The 25,817-nt window shown below is 38.0% G+C and overlaps 1 protein-coding gene across 5 annotated transcripts in view; it reads left to right on the top strand.

Moving 5' to 3' along the window:
• Positions 1-25,817, top strand: part of trit1 (tRNA isopentenyltransferase 1) — a 51,209-nt gene that overhangs the window by 7,840 nt on the left and 17,552 nt on the right. For 2 of the 5 annotated variants that reach the window (XM_051871482.1, XM_051871479.1), the window contains exons 2-6: positions 11,415-11,557; positions 15,099-15,195; positions 16,167-16,318; positions 19,438-19,580; positions 19,667-19,778. In XM_051871482.1, the coding sequence (XP_051727442.1) occupies positions 11,415-11,557; positions 15,099-15,195; positions 16,167-16,318; positions 19,438-19,580; positions 19,667-19,778 (647 nt within the window). Of the gene's footprint in view, positions 1-11,414; positions 11,558-15,098; positions 15,196-16,163; positions 16,319-19,437; positions 19,581-19,666; positions 19,779-25,817 lie in introns of all 5 variants that reach the window. The other 3 variants (XM_051871480.1, XM_051871478.1, XM_051871483.1) reach the window with 2 other exon arrangements.

The following is a 25,817-nucleotide window of genomic DNA, read 5'->3' as shown; positions in this document are numbered from 1 at the left end:
CATGTTTTTGAAGCGTTGATCATAGAAAGCCAATCACAGACATATCTGATGAGCGCGTCAACACAAAGGCCAATCAGAGGTGTTTACAAATCCGCTTAACAGTGCTCAAAGTGTCACATTTTTAAAATTTCAGTACCGACTTGGTATCACGGTCGGTACTTTTGACAACATTAGTATGCAGTCTTTAAACATCTGCCTAAATGTGAGGGAGCCACTGAAGAAATGCAGAGACATTATCACATGTTCTCAAAAACTTCTGCTAATAAATGGACCTCTGCTTTTCACATAATGCCATAAAAACTGCCTTGGCATTTGACCCCAGGTTTGGTGTTCTTTATTTGAGAGAGAACAGCCTTGTAGCAGTTTGTGTAAATTGGAATTGATTGACATTGAATTTCACTGGAATTGTCTTTGAGCCTCATGTTGCATTTTAATTTATTTTTAATTTTTAATCAGTAAACCCATCTTTCTCTTTTGCAACCATTTCAGTGTCAGTCTAGAGCACAGCAAACACTTGCTCTTTAGTCTGAGCTGTGAATTTTATAATAATGCAGCTTGACTCTGAAGCGTTTACTCTCACTTGATCTCCACTCTCCTGTGATTACCAATTTCAACAGACTCTCAGCTGTGCTTAAGAGCCTTGAAGGTCCATTCACATACTCAACCATTTACCTGAACTTTATTTAACCTTATGACCTGATGTGAAGACTCTTTCAAAGACCGATTTGGACTCAAAGGATTTACTGCCTCTCTTTCATTCTCTTCCTTTGACTTTTCACACATGACAAATGACAGGCCTTGACACATCTGTGCTCTGCTGTTTCACGGGAGAACCATAATTCAAAGAGAATCATTTATCAACCTGATTTGAATACTCTACAGGACACAGGCCTTTAAAGCATTTGTCTGATTTCTGCTCATTTTCTCAGAGCTCTTTGATAAGGTGTTGCACCTGTTTGAGCACTCGTTCGCACTAACATCACCCTGTGCGGTGGATTAATGGATCAGACCTCAAAGGAGACAGAACCTGCTGTCAGAAAACTGCATGGACAGTGTTGGAAACCCACAGGGGCCCTGCCATGTGAATGTACCCAACAATTATTGCGATCAATCTGCTTTGCAAATTAATGCATTCCCAGAGGTTTAGTCGTGTACAGTTGACACCATGTGCCTGATCTGTGATTTGATTGCATTTAATTTTTGCATAAATATTAGATTTGTTTTTAATGCAGTAGTTCACCCAGACATTATAATCATCATTTAAATGTCTTTCTTTTTACATCATGCCTTTCCAAACCTGTCTGTGGGATGCACTATATGGTACCAGTGTTATTTATATACTATTATAGTATTTATAAATACTATGAATTAGCTTTTTATGTATGTATTAGTAATTTTATGTGCTTTTGTCAATTTTATTAGTTTAAAACATTTTTAATTTAGCTTTAATTTTTATTTCAGTTTTAGTATTTAACAACTTAAACTTATTTTCAGTTAAGTGTGGAGCTGCTAAATCGTTAAAAGATTGCGATCTCGATTCAAACACCAACGCGATCTTATTCCTAAATGATAGCAATTCTCCTCCTATTAAATCTTTGACAAAAGCACACTGGAACATTCAGATCTGCGTTGGCACTGCTGCTGACTCAGAGAGAGCAGTTGTCGTGTACAGTATAGGTTTGAAACAGCTTCACAAAAATGTCTATTCATCCACAAAGTATCATTATTTCTGTCTTACAAATATTCAAATTATTGCAGAAGTACTGGGATAAAAGTTTACTGTAGTTCACATATAAACACTGATGTCTATGGTAGCGATCAAAATAGAGCAAATCAGCTTTTAAAAGTAACTTGTCGCTTTAAAGGGATAGTTCACCCAAAAATGAAAATTATCCCATGATTTACTTGCCCTCAAGCAATCCTAGGTGTATATGACTATCTTCTTTCAGACAAACACAATCTGAGATATATTTAAAAATATGCTTAGTCCTCCAAGGTTTATAATGGTTGTGAATGGGGGCCCAAATTCTGAAGACAAAAAAAAAAAAAAAAAAAAAAAGTGAATCGATGCATTTGTGTAAGACAAGTATCCTTATTTAAAACTTTATAAAGTAAAATAATGAGCTTCTGGCGCTACAGCCATACGCATTCAACGTATGTCCAAAAAGCGTTAACTTCTGCGACGTAGTACACAATGATATGACGTTCTACACAATGACATGACATACTACGTGTTGCACGTCATGGCATTTTGTACTACGTCGCGGAAGTTAACACTTTTTTTTTGAAAGAAGATAGTCATATACACCTAGGATGGCTTGAGGGTGAGTAAATCATGGAATAATTTTCATTTTTGGGTGAACTATCCCTTTAAATAGCAATGTTATCAATTACATCATTACGCCATAGGTGGCGAAAAGTGACTGTTAAAAATTGTATTTGTCATTGAATCATTAATTCAAGAGATTCGTTCAAAAATGCTGATTCATCCAGTAATGAAACAAGGATTTATGAGCGAGTCATTGAATCATTCTTTCAAACTGATTTTTTTATTTTATTTTTTTTATAATAATTCATTTAAATTTAGTAAACATTTTTAAATGCACTGCAGCAATTAACATTTTGTCAGAACCTCTAGTAAATTACATGTTATTTTCTTTAGTTATCTGTTCAGAATTGTGTGAGAATCGTGATCTCTGTTTGGAACAAAATCGTGATTTTCAATTTATCCAGAATCGTGCAGCTCTAGCTAATTGCCAAGGCAATATTTCTTTAATATAAAAAAGGATTTTTAAGGTTTTCATCTAATATTTATTTTATTTTAGCTTTATTTCAAAAAATGGAAATTATTATTATTATTTTTTTTAAACAATCAATCAGTATTGGTCAATATTGGATATTTAATTGTGCATGTCATTTTCTCTATTTTTACATTTAGATTCCATTTGTCATCCTCTGAGTTGCTCTTTACACAACCAATGGCACCCTTTTATTCAGTACTTTTTTCAACCCCATTTTGCCAAGATAACTGCTCTGAGTCTTCTCCTATAATGCCTGATGATGAGTTTGAGAAGAACACCTGAGAAGAGATCAGACATTATTCCTCTATACAGAATCTCTCCAGACCCTTCAAATTCCCAGGTCCATGTTGGCGCCGCTCCACTTCAGTTCTTCATGGGAATGGGATGACCATGGCAGAACATGAATTTTGTGCTCAGTGACCCATTTTTGTGTTGATTTTGATGTTTGTTTTGGATTATTGTCCTGATGGAAAATCCAAACACGGCCCATTATAAGAGTTCTAGCAGAGGGAGTTCTGGTTTTGATTTTATCATCTGTTGATATTTGATAGAATCCATGATGCCATGTATCTGAGCAAGATGTCCAGGTCCTCCAGCAGAAAAATAGGCCCAACAAATTAAAGATCCAGCATTATATTTAACTGTGGACATGGGGTACTTTTTATCCCTGTGTGTGCACCCAAGCTTATCTTGTGGGTTTGCTGCCAGAAAGTGCTGCTTTTTCATCGGACCATAGAACCAGGTCCTATGAAGTTCCAGTAATGTATGACAACTGAATATGTTGGAGTAAATTTTTGGATGAGAGCAGAGAATTTTTCCTGAAACCCTCCCAAACAACCTGTGGTGATGTAGGTACTGTTTGAATGAACATCAAGTGCACTTTTGCTGCACATCAGAACTATATTCTTTGGGTTTACGCATTGTGATGGATGGATGATTAAGGGAATTTGGCCTTTCTGTTACCTGCTTTATATTCCTGTGAAACAGGAAGTCATGCCTAGATAATTTCATGTTCCTAGTCACCCTGGTGTGCAAAAATTGTAAATATGAATATTCTTCAGATAGATTTTACTCATTACAATTTCTAGGGGTAATTTTCATTTTTGGCTGAACTATTCCTGTAAACACGTCAAATGATTTATAACCTAAGGATGCAGATGAAAAGGGAAGGGTTAATGTGTCCTTTTATGCATTTGAAGGGTCGAGTCAGTTTGTCTGCGTTTACTCGGGCGCTAAATGCTTTTGGAAGGAACCATTTCCCCCCTTTTGCCAAACACACCAGCAGCTAAATTCAATTTGAGCTGAATGAATGAAATCCAATTGTGTCAGTCTGTCTGGCCGCCTAGGACTGGCGGCACAGCACATGCCCGCTGTGACGTCTGCATTCATCCTGGCGTCTGAGAAACCTCGGCAGTGCTCGAGATCTGCCTGAGATCCAGTTAAACTCTCACTCTGGACCCTCTGTGCAGACTGAAGCAAGAAATAGAAGAGATGTCTCCCATTTATTCTCCATTGCTCATCTCCACTGGCACCCTGTTCTGTCCTCCTAGAAAAGCCTGAAACGAGGTGCGGAAATGGGTTAGTTGTGGGTGGGGTGTTGAGTGTGAGCGCGTTTCAGAAAGCCTCCACAAATGATGACTGCATGATAGCGCTAAAGCGAGGGGAAAGAGCAACGTCGTGAATGATTTATTAGCCTGGCTTCACTGAGCCATTCCTGGAGGAGAGGAGGAATGGATGGAAAGATGCAGGAGAGTGGGGCAGCGTGAATGACTATATGCGGTTAGGGCGTTAAAGCTGTGTAGTGGGAGGTGCGGTGTTGGAGAAACTCAGTTTGTAGTGTCCACCCCTGATAGAGAAGCACCAGTCATCTTTTTATCCTCATTCATTCATTCATTCATTCATTCATTTAATACCATTAATATGTTATACATTTGTACAAAATAAAAGCATCTTGTTGAAGAGTGATGTGCTATTTCTTAAGCTCTTGAACTAACAATTTTCACCTAGGGCTGCACGAATTTGGAAAAAACAGACATTGTGCTATTTAGTTTTTTGCGATGAATGATTTGGGTGATTTTGCTGTGGAGTGCATCATAAAAAAAAAGAGGTGAAAAATTATTTTTTTTTATTCAGATTTTTTTTTTTTTTGTGCAAAATCCTTTTAGGGCTGAACGATTTAGGAAAAGCTTATGTGTTCATGCTTGGGTTTGCTCTTCTTTACAGGAACCAACTCAAAACATAAAATGAACTGATTTTTAAAAAAAAAATCAAGTAGAAAGATATTTTTTCTTAGGCCACATTCACACAATTTTTGATCAATTTAATATGACTATAAAATAAATATGATTTTATTGTGGTTATTGTTAAATCGGTGTTCTGACATAGAACCTGGAAGCACTGAATGTAAACAGCGTAGGAGAATGACAGAGAAGAGACGAATTTGTTGAATAAAGTCGTTATTTTTGTTTTGTTTTTGCACACAAATTATTCTTGTTGCTTCATACAATTAAAGTTGAACCACTGTAGTCACATGGACTATTTTAACAATGTCTTTTCTACCTTTCTGAGCCTTGAAAGTGGTAATTAAATTGCTGCCTATGGAGGAGTCAGAGAGCTCTCTGATTTCATCAAAAATATCTTCGGCCCCATTTACACTAGTGTGTTTTCGTTTTAAAACGCATACGTTTTGCTATGGTTACGCCTGTCGTTTACACTACACCGGCGTTTTCGAACCTCGAAAACTTTGCAGAGCCCGTTTTAGTTTGAAAACGCCGGGGTTGCATTTCAGTATAAACGGCTTTGTCATTTTTAGCAGCCATTGTGCAGGTAAACTCAGCATTTTTTTAATACTGCAGCTGCCTACATGTGCAAGAGGCAACTGTTTACACTAGTTACACTAGTACCCAGTGTGCATGAACAGTCATGTGACGTGTTTTTGGCCGTGTAGTGTAGACGGAGATCGTTTCTGTAACGCTTTGGAAACGGCAGTGTAGTTGAGGATCGTTTTCATTTTAAAACACCGTTTTAAAACACAAACATACTAGTGTACATGGGGCCTTAATTTGTGGTCCGAAGATGAACGAAGGTCATGAGGGTGAGTAATTAATGACAGAATTTTCATTTTTGGGTGAACTTAGGCCTAATCCTGGCTTAATTGAAGCCCTGTCTGTGAAATCAGACCTAAATATTTCCCATTCTTTTAGTTAGCTTAATGTGCGAATCATTCCGCATAGTAGCTCATTAGCCTGATTAGCCTGCTAGCTTAGCTTACCCTCCGCAAATGTTAGGTTATATGTTTTTATACATACATTTTTATTTCATTAGGCATTACAAATCACTACCTCTTTGGCTTCTAGGCAAATTCAATTCAACGCGTATCACTTTCCCTGTGTCCGAATATGCCTATTTTCCTACTATACAGTAGGCAAAAACAGTAGTAGGGCTGGGCATTGACACAAATTTATTTAGTAATTGATCTTTATTTGAAGGGTTATTTTCAAAAGGTGATTTACTCTATTTTGGTTGCTACTGTGTAGACATTAGTGTTTATCCAAACTATAAACTTTTATCCCAGTACTTCTGTGATACTTTGAATTATTGTAACAGAAATAATGATACTGTGTGGTTGAAAAGACTGTTTGTGAAGCTGTTTCATACCTATACATGACAATTGCTCTCTCTTGGGTCAGCGGCAGTGCCAATGAAGATTTGAATGTTCCCTAGGTTTAAAAGACGTAGTCGAATCATTGTCATTTAGGAATAAGATTACGTGGATTTTTGAATCGAGATTACAATATTTTAACAATTTAATCATGCAGCTCTAAAACATGTATCAAATATTGAAGAACGGGTTAAGAAAAAATATAATGAAAATGTAATGTAAATATATGTGCATATATTTAGCAAACTGCTTCTCTCTGGTGTTTTCATGTTTCTAGCTAACTCTCGAAGTAAATGTAACGTGTGGCATTGTTTACAAGCTGTTTTATTGACGTCTTTACGTGGTTGAAGCACTAATTGAGCGACGCATTTCCGTAAATTCTACTGTATCTTTCTGCAGGTCACATGACAATGTCAACATGACAAATTAATGTAGTATGTCCCGATTTCTTTAATATGGCACACATTCATATTATATAGAACACTATTTTAATGGTTGCGAAGTAATTACTTATTCAAAAGAAGTACCTACTCAGAGAGTACATCATTTCGAATACAGCTTTTATCATCATAGCAAAAACAATTTTTGATATTTAATCTGTTGAGACTGCCTGATTCATAAATACATTTTAGACCTACAACAGTCCTGCTTTCGGTCATACTGTCACTCCTCCTCTTCAGTCCTCTTACTAAACGGCCCTTCCCCCTGTATGAATAGTGGGGAGCAGCTGTCTCGTGCGTGGCCTGAGGTGCTGTGTGGTTCAGCCACGGCTGTCTGTAATAGCTCAACACTAAAGCCATTGTCTGGGGACTCGTCTGAGTGTTTACGGTGTGGGTCACTGGATTCACTACACCCTTTTTGCTCGTTTGCCCCCTTTTCCCTTGCTTTTGGTCTCCCTCTTTCTTTGAATCTCATACACACACTCTCATTCTCACACAAAGAAAAATTGTCCCCACCCCGTTAGGGCTGTGGTCGGCAAACACACAGACTTGTGACCACTGTATATTGTCTGTCTCCTGCTCAGTTCTTGTGTGTGATGATGAGCGCATGGTTTCTTACACCATGTTGCAACTGCAACTACCACATAAATGTTGTTATTGTCTTTTTTTATTGTGGATATGAAATATGGAGTCCACATTTGTTCCTTTCCTGTTTTTACTCCTCCCTTTCACCCCCCCCCCCCATGGACCAGTTGTCCTCATTAATAATGAGTTTCAATTAGACACTCTGGCTCTCTACAACATGTCATCACACACGCGCGTGCACACACATGCGCGCGCACACACACAGGCAGCTGCATGGGATTAGATGCCTGCCATTCAAGTCATGGAAGGCCATGTGACCCAACAGCAGGACTTAACCACCACGACATCAACAAGGCAAACTTAGGCAATCACAACAGGATTGTAAATAAGAATCATCAATCATCATAATCAATCAAATCCAACATGTCTCAGTAGAACAATGATTGACAAGGCGGCACACAACAGCACAGCACATCGAACACATTGAACTGTTTCTGTTTGGTACCAAAACAAAAAATGAGGCTGAGAGGAATAAAAGTTTTTGTTCACTATTTTGTACTGTTGTGTGAAACATCTTTCTAAAACATTTCCAATGGACCAAAATTTCACTCATCATCCTTTTCAAAGTCTGTTTTTGTGAGAAACTTTGGACCGTTTGCAGTAAAGCAAGGGACAAAATGTTCCTTGTATAACAATCTTTAATATGTACTTCTGTATGACAAACATGAAGATTTTTTGTGACAAAATATTCCTGTAAAATGATTGACTACAAGGTACACAGTAGCACAAAATACTGAACTTTACTTCCGTTTCTCACAGGAATGTTTGCGCTTGCGTCAGATTAAATATGCTGTCTATTTTAACTACTAGGGCGAATAAAAATTAAATACTGGATAAGGGGCGCACTGATCATTTAGAAGGCTGGAGCACCGGGTGGGCTCGGTATTGGTGAGAGGCTGGTACATAGCCTAAAGAAAGGGGGTTACAAACGGGTGCAGGGAACAAAACCCGCTAATACCGGCAGCACTTAAGAAACGTGGCCCCAAATGAGAGCCACATGATCAGGATCGGCATTCACATGGCCTTCTGTTCTTCTTTGCCACACACATATTCCCTATATATACCGATTATTTATTTATTATTTTATTAATTTTTTCCTATGGTAGTTTTCTTTTTTTGTGATTGTTGGTTGTGACATTTTAGTGGTCAGACTCTGTGTTTTGTCTCTGAGATCTAACCCTGATGGCACGTGTTGCATATTAAAATCAGTTTTTTGAGAAAAACTTGCTGTCAGTGCATAACAATTTGCTGCAAAGTAAGGTTGTGCCAATTTTTATTGAACATTTGCCAGGAATATTGAGCATTGTTGTTGTTTGTGCAATGTAATAAGGCTGACCCCTAATAATCGATGAGAAGAGGCTTAGTTGACCAAAATTTTATTAGTCGCAGGGGGAAAAAAAAAATCCACAGGAAGTGAAGTCATGCAGTCTGTGATGGACAGTACATCCAAACGCTCGCCTATCATTCATCGACCTCAAATATGGCTTATCATCTGAAACATGTAAGAAGTAGCAACTTTACATGGCCGCTCGCTTTAACGTTAACCTAGAAAAATGTGGGCTATTCAAGTGTTAGTGTGAAAGCTGAATAGAAGCATGCTTACTGCATGACAGCTAACATGGAGGCGCCGGTGTGATCACTTGCACTTAAATACGTCATTTTTGTCATACAGATAAGAGTAATGCATCTTTTGAATCGGTGAAGAATCTACTTTTATTTGTGAACACTCACAATCACAACAAAATGTTTGCTTTTGTAAAATAATGAAAGCAAACAGGATGTTTCATTGCTTTCCAAAAAAAAAAAAAATGTCCATGTAAATTTGCCTCGCAGACATGAAAAATATATTTGTAGAAAGTGAAATGTATACTTTTAAATGAACCAATGGAAAACAAATATTCTCAGGTTATGTAATCCGTATGAAACATGCATATAAGTGCATCCTCTACTGCGTAGATGACGAGTCAGCATTGTCAACTTCATCACTGTAGCTGAAAATACAGAAAACACTAGTTTATCAATTAATTATTAAAATCTCCTTACTGTTTTCCCCCGATGTATTCATAATCATTACTTCTGCTGGTGTGCTGTGGCAAGCTTTATGCGTGCGCTTGAATGCTGATTAGGCCTATGTAGGCATTAAAGGCTCTTTATTATGATTTATATGGTTTATTAATAAACATGCGATTAGTCGACTAGTGCTTAAAATGAACTACTACTAGTCGACCAGAAAAATCTTTAGTCGAGGGCAGCCCTACAATGTAATAATAGTAGCACAATTCAGCACATCAGGTGCTGCTTCCACCATTGTAGAAATTGTGCCACCACCCTCATTTGTTAGTCTGTGTCACCTGACCTGATATGCCCTCGTTAGTGAGCTGTGGAGCACTCAGCATGCTGGTCTCTCAGTTCATGCGCTTTCATGTATTGATCCCTTATAATGCAACACTGTCAGTTGAGTACATGGAGATGAGGATCTACAATCTCAATGTTCTTTGTGTTCAGTGCTGTAGGGTTTCTAGTGGTCCTAAAATGCTACTTTTGTAGGTAGCTTACATTGTCCATCCAGGCAGTTTATGGAATCTAACAAGGCACGTTAACAAATAACCGCCAACGTTTACATATCAACATGTCCTAACCTGATGAACTTCAGTTTTACCACATTTTTGGCAACTTAAAGTGACCAGAAGTGTTGTGTTCTGTGCTCAAATGCCACATTTATTAAAGTTTATGTGGCTGTTGGTAAACTCTCTGATATGTTAGTCTATCTTAACAAGCTTAGTGACCCAGCTCTGCATTTTGTTTTTATTTCAAGATCGAAAAACAGCTGTTATTGATTCCAAGTGTTCTTAGAGTTAGAGGCCAGTAAAGTCGAAATACTGCATTCAAGAGGGCTGGCTCTGAAAAGCAGGCGTTTTTACTTGCACAGTAAAAAGCAGAATGAAAGTACCATGCCAAGTTCTGCGGCGATTGTTAAGGCCTTCTGCAAGTTTTAATCACAACCCTTTATTAGTGTTTACCATTCTGCATCGGAGAGAATGGGCTGAATTCCTGTCTCACCTCAAATACTGTTCTCCTCCTTCACCTCACCAAGATTTAGCTTGCAGGGATGTCCTGTGGAGAACACAGGGGAAATGATCTCAATAATTCAGTAGCATTTCTTCCTAACTTGCCGAAATTGGCACGCAAGGACAGAGGAGTTAAGGTAAACTGGACTGAATTTAGCCTTGGCTGTGCACATATGCCTTGATGTTTAAATCCTGCAGACGCTCCTGACAGGTTTCTTGAATGACCACACAGCAACACTTTATGGTGTCCACTTGTGGACTGATGCCACATACCTAGGATTGGGAATCAAGAACTGGTTCTTATTTATTCGGATACTGGAATGTTGTCAATGAGTTTCGTCAAAGACAATAAATAAGCAAACATAATTCAATGGGATTGCACACAAAAGTATTGCATGATAATCAAATAAACTGAAAATAATCCTCAAAAGTACTGAATCATTAAGGCACTGGTAGAAGAACCAAAACTGTTAAATTCCTTATCAGTCCCACCTCTTCACATGTTTAAAAAAACCCATCTATAGGTCCTTTTGTCATGAAGAATCATGACAATATCTATGTAGGACAGAGTAAGGAAGTGCCCGTGACCTGTTTTACCTCTCTGTCTCACTGGACCCAGTTTTTGAAAGGGGCCTCTTTAACGATTCATGTAGAGATCATGTCACGATGAACCAAGCGAAAACAGTAATGTGGTCTATGAAGCATGTGTCATTTGCTACTCTCCTCCAAGATTTCTATCTTCTATGACCTGGATTAACCTTTTTGCTGCTTAATTGATCTGGTTGGTTTCTCACTGCAGGTTTACAAAGGGCTGGACATCATCACCAATAAGGTTACCGAGGAGGAGCAAGCCCAGTGTCGCCATCACATGATCAGCTTTGTGGATCCGTTAGTTAGTGGATACACAGTGGTGGACTTCAGGAACAAGGCTCTGTCTCTCATATCCTTTCTAAAATGTCCAACCCTTCACAATGAAATTCCAGACTTCTCCAGATTGAATGTAATTATTTAAGGCCCTTTTAAATGCCTATGCGACTCTTATGAACTTGTGCTTTTTCATGAGTCAGTCATGAGATCATTGTAGCCAATCACAGACATATCTGATGAGCGCGTGAACACAATGGCCAATCAGAGGTGTTTACGAATCCACTCAGCAGCGCTCAAAGCGTCACATTTTTAAACGACTTGGTACCGAATTTGGTACTTTTGACAACTCTACCAAGAACTATGACTATAAAGTTTTAGCTTATTACAAAAACATTGACAGCCAATCAGAATTCAGAGCTTGTGCATGTTGGTGTGGACGCTATATTAGAGCTGCACGATTATTTATAAAAAGATTGTGATCTCGATTCAAACAACCAAACGACTTTATTTTATTAATGACAACAATTCGCCCGTGTCTATTAAGTCTTTGACAAAATCATACCAGAAGATTCAAATATGTGTTCATGCTGCCACGCTGAGCCAGAGAGAGCAGTTTTAACCAGTCACACAGTAGTTATTTTTGTTACAAATACTCAAAAAATTACAAAAGTACTGAGAAAAAAGTTTAACGTTAGGATATAAACGCTAATGTCTACGATAGCGACCAAAATAGAGCAAACCACCTTTTGAAACTAACTAGGCGCTTCAAATAATGATCAATTATATATCAATTACAATATCAATTACATCTTACGCCACTAGGTGGCGACAAGTGACTGTTAAAAAATGTATTTGTCATTGAATCATTCATTCAAAAGGTTCGTTCAAAAACACTGATTCATCCAGTCATTGTATTCATTCAAAATCATTATTTAAATAATCGATTCAAGTTAATTGAATATTTTTCCGGCAATTAGAGTCCAGCTATTAATATTATCAGAACCTCTAGTAAATTACATGTTATTTTGTTTAGTTGTGCATTCAGAATCGTGGGAGAATCGTGATCTCTATTTGAAACCAAAAAATCGTGATTCTTATTTTATCCAGAATCGTGCAGCTCTACACTATATATTATTATAGTAATTTTTCTTGGTGTGAACAGGTCTTTTGCGATTTAAATCATATATCATGAAGCATTCAGAGCGGTTACTGAGTTTACAATTAACTCGCTTACTAAACGGCGAGTCAATTTTCGATTATCCTGTAATTTGAGGAACCAATTGATTCATAGTTTGTAACCCTGTGACTAGTTGATTGGGTGACTAGTTGGCCGTTTTGCCCTATCCATACGCCCTGTAATTAATGGTTGCAGAGATTCATTTGGTTGACAAGTTTAGTTGACAGGCCCTTCTAAATATAAATGCTTTTTTATTTTGTCTCTGCAGATGAAATTAATGGGCCATTACTCTGCCTTTTAAGATATCATCTGCAAACTTCTTAATGATCATTCTGAGTAATTGTTCTTTTAAAATGTCATCGCCTCCCTGACATCATTGACACTGCTTTTGTGAGAGTGCTCCTTGTTTGAATGCAAATCCCCATGTTTTAATTTCTCATCTTTTGAGGAATGTGGCATTTCCCAGCGTGCCACACGAATGGCTCTGGCATTTTATGAGTGGGCGCTGGGCTGTACTCCCTCAGCATGGTCTTTCAGTAAATGTAAGGGCATAACTGGAAATGCGTGTACCAGAGATGCGTCGCTGTCCTCGTTTTCCCCGCCCGCCTGCTACAGATGTTTGCTGAGAGATGAGGAGGATATTAATAGCTGAGGGAGATGCTGTGAGGAGGTGGGGCGGCTCTCGCAGTGTCTGGAGGAACGCTGCTGCAGACACCTCAGACGCTCATGCACAAGAAATGAGGAGTGGCAGGTGGAGAGCTTTTCAGTCTCGAAGAGCAGAGATAACTACTGTACAACACACTGAAATAGGGCTGTGGATCTAATAAAAAAAAGTAATAATCACGTTTAGGATTACTGCTGCACAATACATCAAAATAAAATATGGCTTAGTGCGATTTGTCAAATCACTTTGTGCGTTTCAATGCACTACCGGTTTCAGTGAAGCATTTACACACCTAATATCATGAGGTGTATGCTTGCAAATGGACACGGGGCAGAGATTCACGCTGAAATCGGTACAGCATATTTTTATTTGACCAGCAATCTGTCAAAATAAAAGCTTGATGGGTTACTGTTTGAAAATGACAAATAAAAATGTAAATATTAGTATTGAAATTATAAAGTAAAATAGAATTTATTTTATTACTCATTTTTTACGCTACAATAATGTTATTACATTATATTTTTTATTTTGTTTAATATAAATTTTAATAATAATCACAAAATCTAATATTTTATAGTCATATTAGTCAAAAACAGTGGGAATGTGGTCTGTGAAAACTCAAAATGTAGAGAGTTAAAAAAAAAAAAACATGTTTATTAACCGTAAAAAAAAATGTGTAGGATTTTCTTGAAACGATTTTCACTCAGAAATTGCTAGTAAATTTCACAAATAATTATAAAGAAATGCCAAGTAACACATTAATTTAAGCATGGTATTTTGAAGTAGAAAAACTGAAGTAGCATTTCATTGTAGAATGTACTCCAATATAAAACTTCAAAAAAAAAAAATATATTTTTTTTTATTACAGGGAAGATTTTCATAAATTCAGTTTTTTAGCTTTTTTTTTTTTTTTTTTTTTATATTATTTTCCATTCAGATGCTCTCCACAACAAAATCACCTCACTCACTCTATGATTGATTCTTTCCAAATATAGCAAAGTTATCTGGTGAAAAATCGTGTATTTTTTTTATTTATTTATTTTAATATTGCAATATATACAGTATATCACAGAAAAACTAAATATCACAATGCCAGTTTTTTCCCCATTATTGTTATTAGATTATTATTAATTAGAATATCAAGAGAAATAGTTATTTTTGTCATAATCTTCTGTCATAACCATCCAGAAATGCTATTCTTTCTCGCTGTCTCGCAGTCTCGTCCCCACCCTTTTCCTCATGTCTTTCTCTCACTCCCTTCTCTTTCCACCTCCATTTCTTTCGTTTTCTCTCCCTCCCTCCCCAGGGATCACAGAGTGATGCATAAGGGGTGGACAACGTGTGGCCAGACTGCTTTGATTTTAATGCATGTGACCTGGAAGTGTGTCCGTGCGTGTGTTCGTCCATTTTGTGTGAGGGGGAGTGCTGATGCGCCTTCTCATATTGAAGCAGTTATCAAATTGTTCCATGGAGCTTCTGTTTATTACCATCTTTTGCAGAATCCCAGCAGTCATGTTGAACCGACTGCCCTCTCACAGCTCCAGGCCTGGACGTTACATGAATTATTGTTAGAGCAGCTATAGATCTGAGAATATGATATTGCTTTTCAACCGAGCACTATAGCAGTGGTGTACTCTGCAATCTAACCCAATGTGGTTGCACATGTATGATCATTGTGCATAATTTATGTATTGTTTGTAACTGTGGCATCAAAGGATGTTTATTTGAAAAATTCATTCCTTGTTTGGGAGTTTGGCTTCCTTAATATGATACATCGAGGACATGCATCGTCGGAAAAAGCTTCCTATCATTGTTGGAGGCACAAACTACTACATTGAATCCATTTTGTGGAATGTGCTCATCGACACTGGGGTAAATGTGAATTTTAATGCTTTCTGATTATAAAGAATTGCTCTGTTCCAAAACCTAGTGATCTGTCTACGTGGGCAGCATTTTGAAGTTGCAATGTAACAAAAGTAGAGACAGATCTTTTCTTCAGTATTGTGACGTATGTTCTAATGAAACAGATTATCAAAAAAGAAAAGATGTGGGATGGGGACTTGGCTCTATCCACTGGTTGTTGATTGGATGACATCTAAATTATGCTGCTGTCAAAGATACCTCATATTTTGCAAAGAGAGAAGACAATCAGAATGCGTTAATTATGATATTAATTAAAAAGTTAAGCATTAAAAAAAATGGATTATTTTAGAGTGCTGTTTATTGGAGTATCATACTGTTAGCAACATGTTAACAGCAAACTATGCACCCTTTTTACAGTCTGTGACACATTTCCACAGTTGCTAATGTTGTAATAAAGTTTTTAATGTGCATTTATAACACTATACTTTGTGTAATATTACCTCGACTTTAAATTTCTGAAAAAAATCTGTGTTTCTAATACAACAGCTGAAGGAGTGACAGCTAATCTTTCTCTCTTCTGACCACCATAATCAATCTCTCAATAATTTTTTCCTCTTTGGGAAAGTCATGCACATACTAATGTGGATTTTCTCTTTTGCTATTGGAGCAGATGGAAACACAAATTATATTTGTTTAGTTTCAATTCACCACTGTAGAAGTTTGCCCAACTATGATGACTTCTGCTTGTGAAAACCCTGGAAATGTGAAAAGGGTCCATTAAAATCAATCAAAAGTCAAGTCAGGGATTTGTCACATTGTGTTGTGCCTTTTAACAGTGTTTTAGACACTGTTAAAAGGCAACGAGGCTGCTCACTACATTTGAAACAGAGCTAGTAAGTCTTAGTAATATTAAAAGGCTTTCTGTGCATCTATTGGCAGAGGTAATCTAAACGAGTCCTCCTCTGTCTGACCTACAGCAGGGGAGTGACACGGAATCAGAAAAGGCTGGGGCTCCTGAATCAAAGGTGGAGCTTGAGAAAGTGGGTGGTCCTGAACTTCACAGACGATTGAAGGAGGTGGATCCTGACATGGCCGCCGTATTACACCCTCATGACGCACGCAAGATTGCAAGGTAATTACTTAAATGATAGCACAAAACATTGAGACGGCTTCATTTCCCTGCACACAGTCGCAGAAAAGCCTACAGTGTTTTCCATCGAGTAAAGATTTTTTTGTAACACTTTATAAAAAGTATACAGTAATAAAGTACTTACAAATCATTAACAAACTGTTAAGTTATAGTTTACTCGTAGTTTATATATTGTAGTCTCTACATTAATATATTAATAGGCTATATATAAATAGTGTTCTTCATTCATTGTCACTGTAATTAATTATTTTTGTTTAATTAGCGTGTAGTGAAGGAATTGTTAATTGGTTATTAGGGGTGAATAGGTCTTACTTTAGATTAGGTCACGGAAAATGGGAAAATGTCATTAAGTGCTTTAAACCAACCTTTATTGGACATTAATTGCATTCACATTCAGTGTTTCTTAAAATGTTTACAAATACATTAAAGGGGACCTATTATGCCCCTTTTCACAAGGTGTAATATAAGTCTCTGGTGTCCCCAGAATGTGTCTGTGAAATTTCAGCTCAAAATACCCCACAGATAATTTATTATAGCTTGTCAAATTTGGCCCTTTTTGGGTGTGAGCAAAAACACACTGTTTTTGTGTGTCCCTTTAAATGCAAATGAGCTGCTGCTCGCGGCCCACTTTCCAAAAAAGGGCGGAGCTTTAACAGCTCACGCTTCGGTTGCTCAACAACAATAAAGCTGGAGAATCTCACATAGCCAAAATGATGATTGTCAGTAACGGTGTTCAGCCATAGATTGTTCAAACTGGAGTCGGACACTGATGGAGAGAGTCAGGAAGTTACAACTTTGAGAATGCAACTGGATAATTTAATTTAATTTAATTTAATTTAATTAATTAGTTATGGAGAAAAAAAATAATGCGTTAAAATTATCGCATTTAATGCACCTGCCCTGACCTACGTGGGTCATCTGAAATTTCATACAGTTGGTGACGAACATGATGCAGGGCAACAACTCACTGCGTGATGGAGCCTATAGAATGCAGTTACACGCCCCTAAAATTCAAGATATTAGGGCAAAAATGCCCCTGTATGAGTTTTTGTCTCATATTTATATCATGATACAGTTAAGCAATATCACACAAGTGCTGTTTTTGTTCCGAATAGTACGAGTGCAAATGTGATACTGATTTCAGTAAGTTAATATTGTTATATTTTATATTTGTAAACGAAAATATTACATATAAAGCCACAGCAGAACGATTGAGCAGTGAATTCATTCAGCAGTGTTTCTGAATGAATTCGCGTTTTGAACGAATCTGGTGAACCAATGATTCAATGACCCATTCCTGAATGAATCAGCCGTTTGAACGAATCGAATGAATGACTTACTCATTTAGACATCTACTGCCACTTACTGGCAGTTTTAGTTATTTAGTTTTAATTATTTAATTAAAAAAATATTCCATATTAATAAAAAAACCCATTAAAGGTATAGTTCAATTATAAATGAAAATTCTGTCATCATTTACTCGCCCACATGGCCTCATGGCTGTTTTAGCCTAAAAGTTTGTTTAATAAATTGAATCAAATATAATATTTCTTTCTAAAGCTACTTTTTGTAATGACTGTTTGATGCTTTTCTCATTTCACACACTGCCTTTAAGTTATCTTTTGGGGGTAATTTCTCTTTTTTATTTATTTTTTTTAAAGGAACACTTAATACTAATGCAATTAATGTCTAATAAAGTTGGTTTAAAGCACTTGATGACATTTTCCCTTTTTCCGTGAGCTAATCTAAAGTAAGAACTATTTACAGTTAATAAGCTGTTAAAGCATAAAAAAACATTATCTAACATATGAGCTAACTGGACAAAAATAATTTGGTTAATTACAGTGACAATGAATGAAGAACTCACGGTTTGTATTTAGCCTATTAATATATTAACAATGTAGAGACTACAATATATAAACTATGAATTAATTATAAATTAATTGTTTCCAAATGATTTGTAAATACTTTATTACTGTATACTTATAATAAAGTGTTACCAGATGTTTTTTTTTTTTTTTTTACCTCATTCACAGATCGGTATAATGGGAAAGTACTTGCAAGAATTCTATGGCTCTGAATGACTACTTACACGATGTACGAAGTACCCCAGTGTTTGAAAGTAATGCTGAACTAGTAAATTCAAGTTCATTAAAATGGACAACTTGGTTCTTGGACCAGCAGGTCTGGCTCTTTGGATTAAGTCTGGGTTTGGATCTGAAGGGTCTTCATATTCTGGTAGTGGTCTAGGTCATGAACATCTAGTCTTGATTCCAGCTCTTTGTGCGCAAATAATCCTATTTTCTTAATTGGTACCCATTCTGAGGTGTTGCAATTCAAACTATCAAGTTAAGTTCCTGGGGTTTGAATCTACATCCTTCTCAGATACCAGCCCAGATCTTTGTCCATATCACTATTTACTGCACCTTTATCATTATTCCTCTTTCAATTAACTTAGTTTTTTTCTTAGCCTTGTTGTGTTGTTGTTTTTTTCCCCTCAAACATTCTCTTAAAAGGAGCAGAGTTGAATAGAAACCTTATCATACTGTCTTGTGGTAAATTTTGGCATTTGTTGGGCTGCATCTATTTTTCCACCTGTGTGGGAGAACTGTTGATGGCTGTGGCTTCCAAGCGTGTTACACGCGTGTTTTCACATGCTTCAATTGGTGTTTGATTGGTATCAAGGGGCCGATTAGCACCTCTTCTGAGCACTATGTGCTTGTTTAATTGATGCCAGCCTGTGTGCCACTGTGTCTACAGTATTACTGCGGTGGAAGAGCTTCTCTCCCACAGTTTAGAGTGCTAATGTCTACTCCTGATATCAGCTTCTTCTGAAGAAATTACAAGCTTGACGAAGTCCCATGAACCTTCTTCTTCTGCTTGACCAGACTTAAACTTCATTATTCGTCTTTTGTTGTGTTGGTTTGTTGTTCATCATGTTCTTGTTTGGTATGTGGCGTGTTCTTTCTAAATAATACGTTCAGTTGAGAGTTTATTTGGTATGTGGAAATCTTTTAAATGTATTTGAAAAATGCATTGTTATTTTATCTGAAGTCATATGGTATTTTGACTAAGTATATGGTCAATTGATTGGTTGACAGGAGTCTGCAGGTGTATATGGACACTGGAGTTCCACACAGTCGGCTTTTGGAGGAGCAGCGAGGGCAGGATGGAGGAGATTGTCTTGGGGGTCCCTTGCGGTTCCAGGACCCTTGCATCTTCTGGCTACACTACAAAATGAATGGTAACCACCAGTCAATGTAGGTTGTCACTGTAAACATGTCTTCAGTATCAATTTAATTTTATTTCCTCATTCATCTTCTTCTGTAGCTCTGGATGAGAGGTTGGACAAGCGTGTGGATCAGATGTTGTCGCTTGGGCTGATTGATGAGCTCAGAGATTTTCACCTGCGCTTCAATGAGAAGAAGATCAAAGAGAGCAGGTAGATCTCATGCTTGTGAAAGAACATTTTTAAATAAATTCATAATTCATAAGATCATTCATAATAAATCATTTATGAAACTGAACACTTCTAATTTGCTGACAGCACATTGAAACAAGCTAACTTGAATATCCTGTTGTCTTGTTACATGTGCTTCACAGAACAAAACAATGACACAAGCAAATGTACCATAACAAATTAAAATGGTTTGTCGTAATTTGTTGTTGGCTGTATTTATCAATATCTATAATCATTTTATTTTCCTAGTTATTGTTGAATAATGTCAGCCACCAATCTATTGTGCGCCTCAGATTTTTTTGAGATCCTATATTTGGTATATGGAACTAGGTCAGATTTGTTTTGTTTTGTATTCATAATCCTTATATTACCTCTGAATGAACCATGTGTAATTTATCTCACTCAAGTTACCTGACACAATAGTTACACAGCTGTCTTTTTCTTCAACTGTTAGAAAAATACAAGAAAGCTAAGTTTCACAGGCTGAACCTGTTTTGCACATCAGAACATTTTAAGTTAACAAGTTGTTGCAGGCTTATCCGCTGTTCCTGTCTACAATGAGTTTTTGCCTTAAATAATGGTGGGAATCCAGGGTTTTGACAAGTGAAGTGTTTCCAATAACTGATGTAGATGTCAGTTGATTTTGGTAAAATGACTGAGCCGGTCGAATGATTCAGGTGTGTTTCAAGGAACGTCAGAGTACGTAGAGTTACAAGAGGTTGCATTTACACTTGTATGCCATTTTGAATTCACAGGAAATGAATTGTTCTGTACTGCTGCATAACATTTGATGTGACTGTGACCTTAGCATAAGAATGTTATTGATGGCTTATTATCTGTTAAATTAATTTTGGTTTTTCCATTGTGCATCCAATATTTATGAAGACTTTTAATATCTCAACATGCATATGTATTTAGATATGACATTAAATTGTAAAACATGTCATTACTTTCTCAAGGACAACCAAGGCCACGCGAACATATGGTATGCTTCTCAAAGGCAAGCATTGCTATTATTATCGCTCATGCTTAGAGTAGGGATTTGAACATCCCTTAGTATTAAACTTCGGGACATAACTTATCCCACACTGTTTGAGGTACAGATATCAGTGACACCTCAAATTGTGTGGCTTGTTGAGGTTAAGTGCGTTATTATATTTCTAAAATATTACACTTGCTTATTTAGCATTTTTTAAAAGACATACCCAAGCCATATGTAAAGGCCCGTTCACACCAAGGATGATAACAATAACAGTAACAATAAAAATATAGTTCTAAAAATCGTTCTAAATATAAAAGATTAGCAGAGTCCACACCACAACTGCAATGATAATGACACCGAAATGATACTGTTGAAATCGCTTTCAGAATGATTTTTTTTTTCCCAGCTGATGAATGATAAAAACAATGACCGCCAATCAGAACCCATCAGACTTTAAAGAGCTTGAGCATTTAAAGCGACACGAACCGTTATCTTTATAGTTATCATTCTTGGTGAACAGGCCTTAAGGGCCAGAATATCACAGAAATTTGGAGAGGGCTCTCTTGGTTGGTCACATAGAAACTCCCAGGCAACCACTAAAAAACCCTAGAAACACGTAGAATTGCCCTGGCAACCACTCCTCTACAACTGACCCTTCTCAAAGACCCGCCCCCCTTAGTTACCGTTGCTTTGTCCGACAAGCCATGGTGCTGTCATGCCACACAGAGTGAAAAATACATCGCGGAGCAAAGAGGACACTGATAACATGTCGATGGACAAGACAGAGCAGGATACTTATGATATGAAACAAAGTCCCAGCTTTCAAATTGTGTAATTTCTTTTTGTGCTCTTTAATGTGTCGTGACAGATCGCTGTAGCGCCTCAGCTCAAGTGGCTCGTGAACCGATCATCTCTTCCTACTAGTTAATTTATAGCATCAAATAAACATGAATGAACATGAGAAAGAATGTTGTTTCAAATGCAGAAAGACGTCAGTACACACCATTTTTCAAGTTTAAAAAACCGAGGTTAATCTTCTAACTCCTGACTGCTTTGTCGGACAAAATGGCAGATTCGGCGTTATGATTGGTTTGATCGCTTGTCAATCAAACCCCCGGCGAAGGGTCAATTAGATAGAAACGTTCTGGCAACCACTCATAACATTATAGAAATGTCCTTGCAACCACTCATAACACCATAGCAACCACATAGAAACCCTCTATCATCAACTTACAACACCTTAGAAATCACACGGGAACACCCTGGCAACCACTCATAACACCCTAGCAACCACATTGAAATGCCCAGGCAACCACCCAAAACACCCTGGCAACCATTCACTGTAGCAATCACAGAAATGCTCTGGCAACCACACAAAACACCTTCACATACTGTAAATGTGGCCAGGCCAACCACTCATAACACCATAGCAACCATATAGAAACATCCTGGCAACCACTCGTAACACCCTAAAAATTGCATAAAAATGACCTGGCAAACACTCATAACACTCTCACATAGATATGGCCAGGCAACCACTCATAAGACCCTAGCAACCACAAGGAAACACCCTTGAAACCACATCAAAACATCCTGGCAACCATTCATAACACCCTTGCACTTATTGCCAGGCAACCACTCATAAGACCATAGCAACCACATAGAAACGTCCTGGCAACCACTCATAACACCCTCACATATATGGCCAGGCAGCCACTCATAAGACCTTAGCAACCACATAGAAACATCCTGGCCACCACTCATAACACCCTAACAATTGCATAGAAATGACCTGGCAACCACTCATAACACCCTCACATAAATGGCCAGGCAACCACTCATAAGACCCTAGCAACCATATAGAAATGCCTTGAAAACAACTCGTAACACCCAAGCAACCACATGGAATTGTCCCAGCATTGACACCCTGGCTTTATAGCGGTGAGTTTTGCAAAGACAAGCATCGCGCAGTGGTGCAGTGCCTGTCAGTGAATTTGGTGATCAGGTTTTATATATATATATTATATATAATATGGCACAGCAAGATCACACTGCAATCTTCCAATCTTGCGGCAATCAGAACATGAGCGAAGATGTGCATGATGTGCTTTAGCCTGTATTTATGGATACACTAACAATATTTGTTTGATAAGGTGATTAAATATTGATTGTTAGTGCTGTCACATGCTTTGTTGTGCAGGGATATTGGCGGACGGACTGCACTGCGGTGTGTCTGTGTGTGTGGATGTTGATGACACAGCAGTGTCTGGGGTTGGGCCGCTCTGGGTGTGGCATCTGCTGATTGATGGCCGTCCGCCGAGAGCTCCGTCCAGCCGATCGCACCCCACCTCCCCTCTCAGACGTCTTCGCCGGCAAACTTGCCACCCAAGCGCTTTTCTCCTCTTTCCTCGCGTCATCCTACTCTCTTCCTCCCCCTTTTCCTCTTCTTTTTGTCTGCATCTGCCACCCTTCCGCCAGCCCTCTCACCTTACACAGGGAGCAGTCACTAGGCAGCAAGGTCAGACTCTGCCTGTCTCTCCTTTCCATTCCCTCTCGGTCTATCTCGCTCTGTCCTGTCAATAGACCCCCTCCCCCTCGCCCCGTCTGCACTGTCTGTGTCCCTGTGACCGGCTGATCTCTCTTTCTGTTTTCTGAGCTGTATGACAACTCATTTTTACCCCAGGGGCTGGGGTTCTGATGCACCCAGTGACCGCTTTTCCATCTAAAATTGGGTCCCATTAAACATTGGATATTTCACCCTTGAGTTCGCCCGAAAGGCCTTATATTAAAATACTGTTCTTTAAATTCAGCAACAGCTAATCAATAACATTGATAACAAAAATTATGAACAAATGTCATTGTCGATTAGTCCGTGACATCAGTTTACAGTTGCGGTAAAGGTTTACCCAAAAGTGAAAATTCTGTCATCATTTACTCACCCTCAAGTTGTTCCAAACCTGTATGAATTTATTTCTTCTGCTGAACACAAAAGAAGATATTTTGAAGAATGTCAGTAATCAAACAGTTGATTGACCCCATTGACTTCCATAGTCTTTTTTTCCCCATACTATGGAAGTCAGTGGGGCCCATCAACTGTTTGTTGAAAGATTGTTATAATAATTTAGTTTAATGTGAGCAGGTTTGTGCTCTGACAGATTGCTTGTGCTCTCAGATTACTTTTCCCAGTGCAAAACGTCATATGAAATGGTTATATATATATATATATATATATATACAGTATCTCACAGAAGTGAGTACACCCCTCACATTTTATTATATTTTTTCATGTGACAACACTACACTGAAGAAATGACACTTTGCTACAATGTCTTTACATTGTGTACAGCTGTATAACAGTGTAAATTTGCTGTCTCCTCAAAATAACTCAACACACAGACATTAATGTCTAAACCGCTGACCACAAAAGTGAGTACACCCCTAAGTTAAAATGTCCAAATTGGGCCCAAAGTGTCAATATTTTGTGTGGCCAGCATTATTTTTCAGCACTGCCTTAACCCTCTTGGGCATGGAGTTCACCGGAGTTCACCAGAGCTTCACAGGTTGCCACTGGAGTCCTCTTCCACTCCTCCATGACGACATCACGGAGTTGGTGGATGTTAGAGACCTTGTGCTCCTCACCTAGTTGCCGCCACACACTCTTGACACCATCTGAACCAAATAAGTTCTTGGTCTCATCAGACCACAGGACATGGTTCCGGTAATCCATGTCCTTAGTCTGCTTGTCTTCAGCAAACTGTTTGCGGGCTTTCTTGTGCATCATCTTTAAAAGATGTAGAGCAACAATTCTTTTTTTCAGATCCTCAGAGAGTTCTTTGCCATGAGGTGCCATGTTGAACTTCCAGTGACCAGTATAAGAGAGTGTGAATGATAACACAATTTAACACACCTGCTCCCCATTCACACCTGAGACCTTGTAACACTGAGTCACATGACACCAGGGAGAGAAAATGGCTAATTGGGCCCAATTTGGACATTTTTGCTTAGGGGTGTACTCACTTTTGTGGCCAGCGGTTTAGACCTTAATGTCTGTGTGTTGAGTTATTTTGAGGGGACAGAAAATTTACACTGTTATACAAGCTGTACACTCACTACTTTACATTGTAGCAAAGTGTCATTTCTTCAGTGTTGTCACATGAAAAGATATAATAAAATATTTTAAAAAATGTAAGGGGTGTACTCACTTCTGTGAGATACTGTTGTGTAGTGTAGCTTTTTTTTTTTTTTTTTGTAAAATATAGGGCTGCCCCAGACTAAAGATTTTTCTAGTCGACTAGTAGTTGTTCGTTTCAGCCATTAGTCGACTAATCGCATGCTTATATTAATTTAATTAAATATATACTGGGGGGAATACTAAAACATAATGAGCCTTTAATATACACTATATTGCCAAAAGACGCCTTGCAGCTATTACAGCTTCAACTCTTCTGGGAAGGCTTTCCACAAGGTTTAGGAGTGTGTTTATGGGAATTTTTGACCATTCTTCTAGAAGCTCATTTGTGAGGTCAGGTACTGATGTTGGACGAGAAGGCCTGGCTCGCAGTCTTCGCTCTAATTCATCCTAAAGGTGTTCTTTCGGGTTGAGGTCAGGACTCTGTGCAGGCCAGTCAAGTTCCTCCACACCGAACTCACTCATCCATGTCTTTATGAACCTTGCTTTGTGCACTGGTGTACAGTCATGTTGGAACTGGAAGGGGCCATCCCTAAACTGTACCCACAAAGCATGGAAGCATGAAATTGTCCAAAATGTCTTGGTATGCTGAAGCATTAAGAGTTCCTTTGACTGGAACTAAGGAACCAAACCCAACCCCTGAAAAACAACCCCACACCATAATCCCTAATTGCATCCACTTTATGATACCACTAACAGTTGACCATGGAATATTTAGTAGTGAGGAAATCTCACAAATGGACTTATTACACAGGTGGCAACCTATCACGGTACCAGGATTTAATTCACTGAGCGCCTGAGACTGACCCATTCTTTCACAAATGTTTGTAGAAGCAGTCTGCATGCCTAG

The sequence above is a fragment of the Ctenopharyngodon idella genome, chromosome 19, assembly GCF_019924925.1.
Source record: "Ctenopharyngodon idella isolate HZGC_01 chromosome 19, HZGC01, whole genome shotgun sequence".
NCBI lineage: Eukaryota > Metazoa > Chordata > Actinopteri > Cypriniformes > Xenocyprididae > Ctenopharyngodon > Ctenopharyngodon idella.
Note: the sequence above shows the minus strand (reverse complement) of the source record. Positions and strands in the feature narration are given on the sequence as shown.